General features: G+C 42.4%; 1 protein-coding gene across 5 annotated transcripts in view; it reads left to right on the forward strand.

The window, feature by feature from the left end:
• ARHGAP24 (Rho GTPase activating protein 24) overlaps positions 1-14819 on the forward strand; it is a 181287-nt gene that overhangs the window by 154023 nt on the left and 12445 nt on the right. For 4 of the 5 annotated variants that reach the window (XM_014880576.2, XM_088164050.1, XM_088164051.1 and 1 more), the window contains one exon: positions 8916-9123. In XM_014880576.2, coding sequence (XP_014736062.2) covers positions 8916-9123 — 208 coding nt within the window. Of the gene's footprint in view, positions 1-53; positions 1183-8915; positions 9124-14819 lie in introns of those variants that run through there. The other variant, XM_014880577.2, reaches the window with a different exon arrangement.

Consider the following 14819-nt stretch of genomic DNA (forward strand, 5'->3'; position numbering starts at 1 on the left):
ATTTTAGCAGGGGTAGTAGTGTAAGGTCTGGCACCTCCTGCAGGAGCCAGGCACAGCCTGCTCGCTTTCCCAGCCGCCGCACATGACAGGCACAGCCTGAAGTCAACTCAAAGTCACCCGAGGAGACACAAACCTGCGCTGCGGCTGCCGCGCCGCGTCCTGCCCGCACCTGCTGCACGGCAGGCGGGGAGCAGCACAGCCCCGCTGCCATCCCCGCTGCCAGCCCTGCCGTGCCCTGCCCTGCCCTGCCCTGCCCTGCCCTGCCCCGGGGCCGGCGGCCAGCGAGCCGCCAGAGCATCCCCCCGCTGCGGGCACGGATTCCTCAGCAGCTCCCGGGATCCTGCCGGCAAGGATGCGCCGCTGCCGCATCTGACGCGCCTCTCCCCGGAGAGCTCCTGCTAGTTGGAAGGCAATAAAACAAGCGAGGAGCCCATGAGAGCATCGCACCAGGAGCTGGCTGTATAAAAGGACTTTTGAGAGGAATCTGGTAGGACAAAGAGCCTTTCGGGCGAAGGTACTGTTATTTTTGCTTCTCGGTTGCAGAAATTACTGGTGCCAGTGAGGAGTGTTGTATCCTGAAGGATTCTTCCGTGGCCTTTTTGGTATTGTTCTTCTCTTTCCCCTCGCACACCGCACAGTGCTGAGCTTTTGCTGTGGAATTAGAGTCTCTGCCACTCAGCCTCCTGTTCTAGCTGGGAGGAAGAGGTCTTTCTCGTCCTCCATCTGTGCAGGCACTTCTATTTGGAGTGGAAGATACATCTTTTTGCTGAAACTCTTTTGTTGTGACATTGTGTAATAGGCAGTTGTCTTACTGCAGGAAATAAAAGAAACTAAAGGAAATAGATGGGAGGAAATTGTTCCCCAAAGCAAAACTGAAGCAGAGAAGAGAACATCAAAATCGTTTCAAGCCCTACCCAAGATCTAGAAGACCACAAATCTCCCAGCTCCAGAGGAAAATACACTTACAAAAACTCCTCAGTAGTCAGTAACGATGAGCAGTCGTGGTGTTCTGTCTGGATGCTGCTGGTGAAGGAGAGCTTTGGAGGGACGTGGGGGCTCTGGCCTGTATGATGCCTGAAGACAGAAATGCTGGAGTCCGCAGCCCAGGTGCCTTAGCAGCAGCTCCCTTCATTCCTAAAACTACTTACAGGAGAATTAAGCGGTGTTTCAGTTTCCGCAAAGGTAGGTCTGCTCTGTGCTGTGTTCTGCTGTGCTGGTGAAGCCACGGCTTCTGAGAAGTCAAGGGGGCTCTGTGTGCAGGGGCAGACGAGAACACCGAAACAAAAGGCGTTAAATAATGCAGATGCCAACATTCCAGGAATGATTTATTTACTCCTTTGTTCATTTGTTGTAGCTGGCCAGCGGATACTGTCTCCTCTGCATGATAGCCCATGAATGCAGGAATGAGGTGGAATGAGACAAGATTATTGCGGTGGCTCTGAGCAGAATTGAGTGAGAACACTGAGGGAATTAGACCTGTGATGCTGCTCTACATTGCCTATTTGGCAGAACATCAGGAAAAAGAGTTTATATTTGCATTTTGTCTGTGTGAGAGGAGGGAGGGAGAAGAGAGGGAGCAAAGCAAAGTGATAAATGTTTATCTGTGCAGAAGCCTGAGTCCCTGATTTCAGAGGTTTCGGGTGGAATAAAGTGTAGCTCTACAATGCACTGTCCTGGTGCAAGGGCTGCATCGTGCTGCCCTGCAGCCTGCGTTTGCCTTTTCACTTGCGGCATAGAGAGGTTTATAGCCAGTTTTGTTTTGCATTGCACATACTCCTGCTGAAGCAGAGAATGGAAATACTCGAGGTAAGAGGGCAGAGAGGAGGCTGCATGTCATAATATGTCAGCTGAAAGCACTGGAGGGGAAACACATGTCTGAGGCAGAGATACAACGAGTGATAGTAAGGTGCTAGGGCATTTGGGATGGATGGGGAGAAACTGTTTCCATGACAAGGATGAAAACTTTATGGGGGAAGAAGAAGAGGGTGGATATTAGTGCTGTTTTAAAAGCTCTGCTGGACTGAGAAATCCAAGTGAAAGGGCTAAATTGTCATGTTTTTCTGAAGCACGAGAAATTATTTTACAAATTACACAAATTCTTACACAAATTCTTCCACCTTCTTCTGCTGCTCCTTCCTCAGCTGTTCCTCCGTGCTGCCACTTGTCCTTTTGCAGGACCACGCAGCTCTTTGCTCCCAAGCCTCAGCAGCAGTGCAGTGACATCATTGCTTTCGAGGGTTGGCGAGCAGGCAGTCAGGGGCGATGTCTTGGAAGGAAGGATCTCAGCCAGCGAGGGGCTCACTGCAGAACTGCTGCAGAGATCACCTATCACCTGCAGCTGAGGTAGAACTGGGAGCTGTTTGCCCCCTGTACCCCCCTCCCCAAGGCCCTTGGTTGCTGGAGTTCAGTCCTGCTGGAAGCTGGCCAGGAAGATGTGCCTGTGTATTGCATTTCAAGGTGTCGGTGTGAATTAGAGCTGCCTGTGCCCCATTTATACCCTTAGCTATTTGAGAAATGTTTGGAAGTTGAATAAAGGATTAGCTGATAATTTTGCAGACAGCTGCCTTTGTGCCTGGGTGCAGCCTTAGCTGCTCCAGGAAGAGCTTCAGCTGTTGATTCTTCCCCTGCATGTTCTGATACAGAAACTCTCCATGTCTAAAACATCCAAGTGAAGCAGCAGCACTTGGGGCAGAGGACAGAGTGATAGAAGTGATGCTGCTAATTTGCTTTCCTCTATGTAAGATTTGTTTTGGTTGCTTTCTATATACATTTTCTGTCAAGGCCCCTAGATCAGAGGTGCAGAATGCTGGGGCATGTATTTAACTTGGTTGTGTCTCACTAAAGTCAACAGAAAGATGGACATTAACTGCACTCAGTCAAGCCCTTACTATGGTGGCACTGGCACATTAAGCTAACTACACTTGTCTTATTAATTGGTTTACTGAATTACTGCAACTTCATTTGCAGATTGTATGCCTAAGTATGAAAAAAAGCAAAACTAGCCTCTGTAAACCTAATCCATAATTGTATAAAGCAGATCAATTAGCTTAAGCTGCAAAACATGATGCAGAAAATAAAATCAGCAGGGAAAACCACTGGCTAGTCATGGGAAGTACAAGGGAATCATGACATCATCTTAACTAATGATACCAGATATAGAACCCTTCTTGTAAATCCAGATCAAAGTGCCATTGTGATTGGCACCAAAAAATTAGATGCCAGACTTCTGGGCTTTGAGGGTCACGTCATAGGAGAAGTCAAAGCTCAGAGGGCAGCCAGCATCTGAACAGAGACAGAGCCAAACATCTTTAAAGTCCAGCTTGAAGCAGCTGCTCTCTGTTTAAGTACCACAACAGGAACTTCCATGGAGAACATGCAAAGTCAGTGGAGAAAGCAGTATCTGAGGAGGCATGCAATGGGGAGAACATTGAATAATGTGGTGAATTTGGGTGGACAGAGTTGTGGAGAAGGAAGTGGCATTGGCTGTGGCTAGAGAAATAGTGCAGGCTCTGATACGATCAACTGTGACAAGTTCCTGGTGATGTTTTCAAGATTGTCTTCTTTCCTTTCCTGTATCTAATTCTGCTCTTATATCAGAGTAGTTTTTGCAAGCAGGTTATTGAGGTGTGCAAAGGTTCTAAACTCCAGGGTGGGAGTTTATCTTACCTTCTCTCTGACTGTGGGGTTGGGAGAAGTGTTAAGGAGAAGAAAATCATTCAGGCAGCAACAAAGTCGTGCTACCACTGGTTTTGGTGGAGTTTTTTTCTCTCCTGTACATTACAGAATTCTGTAGAGAAGAAGAAAATACTCCCTGTCTTTGATCCACTCAAAACAGCACTTACTGCTGGGGAGCATCTGAGCAGAAAGCTGATAGGAAATAATAATTAAAAACTCCTTATTAGGTGGCCATGACAGCCACTTCTTTGTGTTATTCCAGAATCTTGGTTCCCAGCCCTGCTGTTGAAAGCCATGCATCTGATCTGTTATTTTCTGTCAATGAATTACTGATGAAGAATGAAGAGCTGTTTAAAATTTGCATCCAGATTCTAAAATGAGATCAGTTTCTTTAACCTTAACTGACCTTTTCTGATCAGTACAGCCCAGGAAGCCTCAAATTGTTTTGGAAGCACCAGGATCCCTTGATCCTTTGCTGCACATGTACAGGTGTGGGCCACCTATGAAAGCATCAGCCCTCAGTGCCTTTTGCTGTCTGAAACCTTCTGGCCCACTGAATGCATGTGCTGTGGTAGATCTAGAGTGGCAGGTGGGCTTTTTTGAGATATTCCTTATTTCAACCCATTCCTTATGGAGTGGCCACCTAGATTTTTCTCCTTTTTTTTCCTCCTGAATCAAAAGTCCATAGACTTTAGATATGATGCCTTCCTGTGTTCAGTTAGCTGAGGAAATCATTGACTAATAGCATTCTTAGATATTAAAGCCATACTCTTAACTGTGACTATGCACCATGAAAAGTAACCTCTGTGTTTCCACAACTCTTGAGAAGACATATGCAGAATTTGCAAATAGCACTGTGGTTTTTTATAAGGTTTTTGGGTATCTGTTAAGCATTGAAACCCACTTTCTGAAAGTGTTTACAAAACTTTTGCCACGGGAATGTTCTAGTTAATGAATAACTGCTCAGCATGCCCTTTACTAGCATGTGATTTTCCTCTTTGATGTTATGCGTGGTCTTGGCTTAATTGGATATAGCTTTACAGACCTGCAACGGCTCTCTGAAAAAGCAGTTGTGCTGATTAAATCTAATGACTGGTCAGAACTGGATCCTGTGCATTTCTCTGGCTTTCACCAGCTGTGGGGAAGCCAAGCCAATGCTATCTGAATCTTACGAGTTCTTGTTGATTTATTTGTTTCTCCTCTGGCACCCTATCCCAAGGATAAACCAAGCCACAGGTCAGCTCTTGTGCATTTGTGCATTTCTGGATTTTGGAGACATAGAGATTTAAGAGGAGCCACTTCAGTTTGGATTACAACATGAGTTATGAGGGCTTTCTTTTACTTCTTTCTCCAACAGAGATGTTCTTGTTTAGTTACTGTAGTGGAAATTTAAGAAACAATATTTGAGATTATAACCAAAATCACGGAGACAATCTAGTCTCCATAACTGGGACTGTCTTTTCCTTTCTTTTTTGTAAAGGTGCAAATAATTACCAATTACAGCTGATAGTGTTCATCCTTTTCTCTGCCAAATATTATGGAACTGCAGTTTTCACGGGAATGCCAAATAATCAACCTCTTAATGCTGGTAGCCTGTTCATCTGCAGCATCTCTGTAGCAGTTCGTTGTGGCATGAGAGGGGATAAAAGCATTAGAGAGGGGCAGTGGAAGAAGGTACACCTTACCCAGGAGACACCAGAAGGATGATGAGCCAGGTAGAAGCTATGGCAACATGATGTGGCAGTAGAGTTGTCACATTTCTGCCCCTGGCAACAGAGCACTTTTGCCATAAGGCATCAGCAAGTCTGTAACTTCAAGTCAATATTTGTGCAGGCTTATCATGACTGATTCATTTCATGGCCAAGTGCTGCCTGGTGCAGTGTTCTATGTTAGTTAGGTGGAGGAAATGCTTCTTTTGGAGAATCTTGTTCAACCTGCACTTAGACACCAACCCAAGCCTGCCTGAGTTTAATGCCAATGCCAAACAAAATGAAAAATAGTGTTTAATTCCAGTTGCAGACATCTTAGTGCTTTCTGATTCCCACCTGTTTTCAGTACAATTTGTGTTGTGGTGCATCAGCAATTTGTAATAATATAAGTAAGAGTTTTGCTCCCACTGCACAAAATGCCCTTATTCTGATTTTTTTCAGTATCTATTAGATGTGCTTTGAAAACCGACTTTAAAATGAACTAAAAAAAAGGCAGCATCCAAAAAATGCATTAATAGAAAGTGATGTGTTTTAACTGTAGTGTGTCATTACTAATAGGAGTTTCAAAGCACTCTGGTAGGTCTAAGAACTTACTCTCTCCTACAAATGGAAGCAGCAATATGCACATTACTGATTAAAGAAAGTTAGCATGGTGAGAAGAAGATACAGCCAGTAGGAGAACGCTTATTCCTGCTAATTGTACTGTCAGTAGGCATGAATTGTAATTATGTGTACATTGTAGTGGTATAATTGGAATATCCTATCGTATTTTGTTTGAAAAGTGGCAAAAAGTCTTGTGTTTAAAACCAGGACATCTCATGTGTTCTTACAAGGAGGCTTAGGCTGTGTGTTTATAGGGCAAACTGGAGCAGGGTGGCCCAGTCCTGCACCTAAGAAGGAATAACCCCAGGGAAGCAGCTCTGAGAAAGGGACCTGGGTGCCCTGGAGGACAGTAAGCTGGACACAAGCCAGCAGTGGACCTGACAGCAAGGAACATTTGGCAGCAGTCTGGGCAGTATCAGCAGGAGGAGAGGTAGCAGAAGGAGAAAAGTGATTAACATCTTGTGCTTAACATTTTTAGACCATATTGCAAATACTGTATCCTTTAACAAACAAAAACCCACCAAAACCAGGAGGTGGAGATAATACTAATGTGCATTGGGCAAAGGATCGCTAAGGGGTTGAGGAGCTAGAACACTTGCCCTTTGAGCAGAGGCTTTGAGGAGAAAATGAGGCTTGTTGAGCAGGGAGAAGGGACAGACTGGAGGGCACTGAAATGCAGCTTTCTCCTATATTAACAACTTTGGAATCCCCAGACTCCCATAATCACACAGATCCTTTAATTGACTTTGAGTGGGCCTTCCTCCTTAATTCCACTGCTCTGAGAGTGTAACAAGTGGAAGGACTTGGAGATTTTCTTTGTGTTGACCAGCTGCAACTGTTAACTTGGAAAAATACAGGAAACACAAATTCAGTTAATACTCCTCCCATCCTTATAGTCAGTTTTTAGGAGGTTAGGAAGATATGCAAGAATTAAGAAAACATACTTCACATACTTAACTCCTCTGCCAGCCTCAAGGCCCCAAATTTTGTGGATGCTACATCAGTCAGTATTCTCCTAAACTTGACTCTGAAATTACAAAACTTCCTTCTTTAACTGCTAATTGTTGGGCTTTGGGTTTTGTACAGCATGAAAAAAGAGAGCTAATAAGGAGTGACTGTGTGATGTTCATTCTCCTTACCTACTGCTGGTTTTGGCATCCCCAAGTGTGGGTACCATGGCAATCACAAAATACACTGCTCTGCATCTCAGAGACTCTCTGGATGTCTTAGCAGGACATCATTTACTCTCTCCAGTTGCTTCCTGTGCTACAGTAAAAATGATTGCTTTTAACTACAAACCCCAGACCTTCCATATGGTTAACTTGAGACTTGCCCTACATCCTTGAGCGTTTGCAAGATAGCTGTCCTACCTACAGCTGAAGTGTAAGTTACCTTTGTGTTAAGGGAAAAATGTACACATTAAAGGTTACCCAGATGGATGCTTCAATCTGAATTTTAATCTGTGAGTGAATTAAGTTTTAGATCAAAATCAAAAGCTGTCTAGCTCAATCTTGGGCTTTTTTTAGAAAAAGCAAACCAAAACAACTCTGTTTTTCTTGTTGAATATTTTATATTTTTAAAACCAACAGGAACAGTGTGCTCAGTGAAGGGCACAATTTACTGCCTCTTTTTGCTTTATACTTTAGAGCGTATGTCATTGCAAAAGCGAAGTAGTCATTTGGTCTTTAATTTCTGATCGTGACTGCCTTAGAACTATTCATTGTCTTGCTATATATAGAAATTGGATTGCCTTGCTTCAGCCCTAGTACTGTTCAGCAAGTGGTGGTCTCAAGAGAGAGCTTCCAGCACGGATGACATGCCTGAACATTATTGTGCTGCTCTGCACTTTGAAAGGAGAGGCAAAATCAGCTGGAAGGAGTAGCTGTCGTTCCAGCAGTAGCACTGATACCCTCAGATCAGGGTTAAAATTAATTCTGTCAAAAAGCCTCCATTTTCTTCTGAGCTTAAGGATGAATTCAGGTTTCCTGCAGTTTATCTGGCATGTTTCACCTTTCATGTCAGGAACTTCTTTCCATACGCAAAATTTATTATTGCTAAAGCAGATGGTGATAATGCAGTTGGTAATGCATAATGGATTTATCATTGTCTATCTGGAGAACAAAATAATAATTTCATTTCGTAGTTACCAAATGGCTGAATTATATTTATAAATACTTTTCCCTCCGTGTGTTATATAAACAGATAGTGTTTATATGTCTTTGGAACTGATACAGGAGGTACTTAATAATTAGGCATAAATCAAAAAAGATGGGGATGCGGCACTTTTGAATCAGAAGTTTTGTGACAGTAAAACCTGTTTGTGTTATTTCCGTGTTTCCTGTGCCTGTTGTCTCACAAGTAATTTACAGTATTTTATTTTAAATAATGTTTCTTAGCATTGTTGGAAAATATGTCAGCACTGTATTTCCAGAAGAGTGTCAATGATGAAACTGAGCATTTTATTCTTAAGGAAGGAGTTGGTTGATGTTGGAACATCATGATGTTGGGAGGTTTGAGCTTTCTGTGCTTTCTGGCACTGACCCCCAAGAAAACACAGCTTTTGACTTCAGGCCTCAGAGAAGGCTTCTGAGTTTGGGTGATGGAGTTAGAGTCACAAGTGTGTAATTAGAATAGAAGCGTGTAATTTCACATGGTGAGGGGTTTTATTTTGGGTGTTGTCTCTTTCTGTCTTCTTCTTCCTTCATAATTTCAAGTAGTAGTTTTTAGTTAGATAGTTAGTACTACACTGCAGATCACAAAAATTTAGTTATTGAGTCAAAAGTATAAATAATAGAAATGTTAGTTCTTTATGAAACTTTGGCAAGGCATTTGAGTGACCTGCAAATCGCGTGGGTTGTAACAGAAGGCGTGGGCTCCTCAGATGTGTTTATGATGCTCAGCTGAGTCCGAGGTCTCTTTTTGGTGCAGGAATTTTTGGGCAGAAGCTGGAAGACACCGTGCGGTACGAGAAGCGCTATGGGAACCGCCTGGCTCCCATGCTGGTGGAGCAGTGCGTGGACTTCATCCGCCAGCGGGGGCTGAAGGAAGAGGGCCTTTTCCGACTGCCTGGGCAGGCTAATCTCGTCAAGGAGCTACAGGATGCCTTTGACTGTGGAGAAAAGCCTTCCTTTGACAGGTAAAGCCCTGCAGCTGTTGCCCACTCCCTGCAGCCGAGGCAGGAGGCGGTGTGCTGGGCTGGCTGACCCACGGTGCTGTAAAACACGTGGCAGCAGCAGATAGAATGACATGTTGTTGTAGGTTTCTCTGTGTGTTTCCTATTACCGCTCTGAAATGTCTTCTTTTTTTTGTTCTGACTTTGATGTCTGATTTCAAAGTGTTTCTGGAGAATTTCCTTTTGTGAGAAGCTGGTTAAGAGAAGTATTGCTAATGTTTTGGCTTAATCAAAAATATCTGGATTGCCTTGATCTTAATATCATTTGAAATGCAGTGGTGATGCTGGCATTTAGTCAGTTCCACAAAGGAAGAATTTCTATTATCACCAATCTCAGTGTGTTCTGTTATCTATAAAACTGACTTGGAAAGGAAGTATATTTTCATGCATTTCTTTATAATTTTGGGCCTTTGGTCTTAAAATAAAAGTCACTCTGACCATAACAACAAACCTATGTGGTCTTGAGGGTCCAGGTCTGATCTGTATTCCAATATTTATGCAGTTTTACAGAGTTAATGAGAGTTTCTGGGCCAAGGAAAACCTGGTCCTGTTCACACAGCTGGGTATGACTTTACTCTCCTGTAAGTAATTGTAGTCTCCTGTGATTTTTGTACTGTCTTCTGTAAGCATTGATAGCAGTAGTCTCATACCCAGAGTGTGCAGGGAGAGAACCAGAACCAGTGGATTATGAGTGCCACACAGACCTTTTAACTCTGACCAGAATTAGCATGATGGTCATGAAATCCCAATTCAAGAGGCTGTTAGCCAGTGGTTGTCCTCAGCATGTGCCCTAAGTGACATCCACAACACACCCCCACAGCAGCATCGGGATGCTTCACTGCAGTTGTGGGCCCAGTGGGAATTAGGAGGAAGAGGCAGATTGCATTTATTATGTGAGACCTTTGTCTGATAGCAATCCAAGTAACAGGAAGGAAAGTGTAGCTTGATCTTTTAGTGCAAAAACATGCCATAATTCAAACCCGATTACTGGAAATAATTTAGGCGCCTCCATTCCCTGTTCCTGTGAAGTGAGCAGATTCATTAAGCTTGAAGGTTTGGGCATCAGATGCACAGAAGGCAGACACCTGTAGTGCTCTTTCATCTCCAACAGTTTCTAAGTCCCAACCCTCACTTTAAAAGAAAAGAATTTATAATGCCCTGGAAAAGTGACTTATCTTCCTATGAGGTTTATTCGTTTCTCGTTTGAAGGTGAGTTAGGATAATTGATGAGTAAATGGCTTTCTGGAGCCAGAGGACTATGGGAAGTGACTGTGTTAGCTGATAAATGTTTATGGCATGCTCACTCACTGTTCAAATACCATGTCGTTTATTTTAAAATGGTAAAGAAGTATCTACTGGGTACATTTCCTTACTTGGACATTGTGATAAATATTACTGATAATGTCATTTCTACCAAAGAGTAGGCAAATGGCAGAAACAAAAGGTTATTTTTTCTGTGCCTGTAAACCAAATAATTGTGGAGGAAATGCTTAAGAAAACAAGCCACCCTGAACTATGGTAAGATGATGTACTGAACACCCCACTGAGAGGTACAGCTTGAAGGAAGTGCATAAGTTCTAAATACTCCAAACAAATGAGACCAGGGCTCAGCCGCAGTAATTTTTTTCCAAGGTTATCTAGCAACATCTGTAGCACAGACTAATGAGCCCCACGAACAGGTATGCTGGCTGAGCTTTAGCAGATGAAAAGGAGAAGAGATTTTATATGCTACTGCTGTGAAGGATGCAGGTAATTTCTACTCTAGCAATTAGAAACATCAGCAGGAGCTGCCTGTAAATCTCTGGTCCTGCAGTTCTGCTTCTGAAGCTCAGAATTTATAGAACACTGACCTTGTACATCCCCGAGTCTTACACAGGGTACTTCTCCTGTTTACTTTTTCACATTTGAGTTTGGAGAGGTGTGATTCAGGTGTAGCAGTGGTCCAGAAGTCAAGAGACAAACTCTGCTCTGATCTCTGCATAGTTTCCATTGGGCATCTGCTTTTTTCCTCTAACCTGTTGTTATATTTGTAAATTCTTGAGATGAAGTTCATGTCCCGGTGTTCATAGAGTACCTGTGTGATGACCTTGGTTTGGGGCAAACTTTCATTGTGCTGAAAAACAGCCTGGACTCCAGTTTGATGCAGCCTCTTCAACAAGCTGAGCTCTTGGAAAGTGGCCATAGTATGGAAAGTGCTGTAGAGAAAGAAAAAGCCACACACATTAGGCATGCTTACTTTTTCTTGTGAACCTCTAGATCCACTGTGTTTAATATGTAATTACATGATATTATTAGCCAAAAGTCCCATCATGAAAAGCCACCCAGGTTCTCTCTATTAATTTACATCAATAGTAACAGAGATTTTTGCAGTTAGAGCAGAGCTGACATTTTTGTTCCTGGGGCATGGAACACAATGGAATACAGGTCACACTTCTGTAGGAGTGCTGGGTCACTGGCTCTGGCAGGGAGAAAGACTGGCTGCTGTCATCAGTGCTGGAACTAACACAAAGAGCTGATGTTTGAGGAGTTTGCCATTTTTCACACTCACGTTTTTTTCCATTTGCAAGTGTGCCTAAGTCAGACAAACACTTTAGAACACGTGAAGATGCTTTGAAATGTATGTGTAGGCTTGTGTATATTTTTATGTGATAAATTGTTGTTAAATAATTATTCTTCTCCTCGTGCCTTCATAGCCAATTCAGTAAAATAAATAACATAGAATTAAAAGCAAAACCAAAGGTCAGATCATACACCCATAGTCAGTGCTCCTTTAAAATGTCATCTGTGCATTAAGATGGTTGCACACCTTAAATCACTGTACAGGTGCTGGGAGGTGGAGTTCAGAGTCACAGATCTGCTCTCTGGCCCAGAGTCCAGCTGCTGTCCACAGTTCTGTGGAGACCTTGCCCTTCTTTCTCCCCTCTTGCCTTCCTGTCTGCACCTCCTTGGCACAGAAGACCACAGAACAGGCACAAGCAGAGTGAATAAAGCAAATTAGAAACAAGAAGGGGAATAGCTTCACTCAAAAGGAAATGCAGCCATATTTTGAAACATAAAGCATGTCTGAGAAATGGTTGCTTTCACATGAGTTAGTAGCTGGGTGTTCCAATACTGAAGTGAATTACAAAAATGCAGTGGAAAAAACCTTCACTTACTAATTTTGATATTTATCTTATTGTTGGAATAAGATATTGCTGAAGAATCGTGTATGAAAAGGGAACAAGTGTTTAAAATTTTTCAGTCTCACAGACTGAGAAAACCCTGTCTGATCTGAAACATCCAACACCCCAGGCTCCCTCTTATAAAACTAGAACATAATTATTTCTTGCAGTATTGGAAAGGTGAGGTGCAGCTGCTGCAGCTGAAAACTGCTGAGGCCTTTCGTGTGAAGAAAAACACAATGCCTCAAAATTGTGTCAGTTTAGAAACAAAAATCAATAAATACCTCACTCCCTCTGAATCTATCTGCACATATTGTGAAATTTGCTTTAAGGAACTAGCAGTGTAATTAGGCAATCACTCATGCTTGCTACTATTTGAAATATCCCTGGTATTTCCAGTACAGCTCCACCTCTGTGTAAAATTGCCCCCCTCCAGGGAATCCATTTTCTTTGCCCTTGGGGGTATTTACTTCTTCCTTCTTGTGTGGCTTATGTTTTACTCATAAAGTCCCTCATCTCCTTTACAAATCATACATTTGTAATGACACAAAGTGAATTATGACCATTTGTTCTGTGAAATTAGCACCGAGAATATGACACTGTGTAAGGAAAATTGCATAAGGATTTGTTCCTCAGTTTTTACCTAGGAGAGGTACAAAATTGGATTTCTTTTTTTATATTGTCTCTTCCCATCTGTTGTTCGTCACAATTACTACCAGATGACATGTGAGACAAGATTGCTCAGGGAGAAAAAATATTTGAAATGTCACTGAAACAAATACTAATTAAAAAAAAGTTACTGCTCTGGTCACCATTGCAGTCAGCTGAGGAAAAGGTACCTAAGTTAGTAGTCTGTGATGGCTGGGAAATTATTCAGTGGCTTATTCGCTGGAGGCAAATGATCCAGAATGTAAAACTGCTATGTTCCTGTGCATTTAATCACTGGGATTGTTGGAGCAAAGTAAGACAGTGCCAAAGTGAGGTGAGAAGGAGCACATGCACAATTCTTCTTCTCTTCCAGAGGCAAAGAATGCCTTAAAATTTTGGTGCATGCAGGAAACAGGATGTGCCATAGTGGGGCTGCAGGCTACATTGGCCCTCTACAGATGGCGAGTAGAGAACACTGGTTGCAAAAATTGTTCTTTGTTTTCCAGATCCAAGCCTGTTCATAGGAAATTTGTTCAGAAGCAGATAGTTTCCCACAAAGAAAGGGCTTTGTATGCCTTCCTACTGGCAAGGCACAGTAATCCCTAAAACTCCACATTTTTATGTGAAATGAAGTCTACTCAAAAGCTTGTTCCTGCCAAACACAAATGGCCTTAGGCCTGTGAAAATTCCTGTTTGTTTCTGCTGGTTCCAGACTTTCTTCCCTGATCCTCTCAATCTGCTCATCAGCTATGCCTCTGGACCCACTTCCATGTCCTTTCCAATTCCAGCCCTTATTCTAACCAGCTAGCAGAAATAACCTCTGCATATGGCACAGCTTAAAGACCTAGTCTAGCAATTAAATACACGTTAGGAGACATATCTAGTGTGATGCAAGGGTCATTAAATCAGCTTAATTGGTGTCCTGTTGTGTTTTTAGTTAGGTTTGGTGTCCTCAGAGTGTTTTTAGTTATTGGCAGTGAATGAACATTTGTATTTACTTTGCATGAATTTCAGTTTCAGAAATGGTTTGTCAGCTCCAATTAAAAAAAAGAAAAAAAGAAAGACAAGGCAGCTACATATTCCCTTTGCCAGAGATAAATGATTTCTTAGGCAGCCATGGTCACCTTTAAGAAAGGATGACATTTTGCTACTATGTGCAAGGTCTGAGAGAGTGATTTTTTTTTTCAAGTATTCTTTTCTGGGTTGCAAACTTCGTGGCTTTTCTTCCAGTAAACAAGAGCAGGTAGGTTATTTGCTTTGGGTTTCCAAGTTTTTACATATGCTTGAAATCCCTGAAAAATCTTGGAGAAACTTAACCGTTTTTCTGAACAATCTACCAAGAGAAAATAATTACCAGTATATTCAGTGGAGCTGGTAGATCTTTCTCCTAGAGGGAGCCCATCTGTTTTTTAGACCTCTGCCCACCTTACCTGAAAGCACCTGTGTCTCTTTCTTTAAGGATCTGTATTTTTTGAGGTAATTTTTTAACATCCTTGCCCATAGAGTTTGTCTTTTTCTTTGTGCTAAATTTCTGTCTTCATTGCTGTATTCAAAGCCTTTATAAACCTGCATAAATTGGCTGCTGTTACAATTACTGCAGTTGGTATTTAACTTGGAAATAGAGTCTGCCCATCTTCACTATTCCTTGTGGACTGTGGAAGGTAGCATGCTTTGTAAAAATGGTGAGCACAAGGACAAAGGAGCAGGATAGGTTTGGTTTATTTCTCTGTCTAAACCAAAAAACAAGAATAGAGATCAGTTGTTAATTTATACTAGAGCCAGACTGGTAAATGCTTTCATACATGTTTCACAAGTTGTAGGCAAAATTTAATCTGGTACTTAAATGAGGCA

This window comes from Sturnus vulgaris, chromosome 4 (genome assembly GCF_052056855.1).
Source record: "Sturnus vulgaris isolate bStuVul1 chromosome 4, bStuVul1.hap1, whole genome shotgun sequence".
Classification (NCBI taxonomy): Eukaryota; Metazoa; Chordata; class Aves; order Passeriformes; family Sturnidae; genus Sturnus; species Sturnus vulgaris.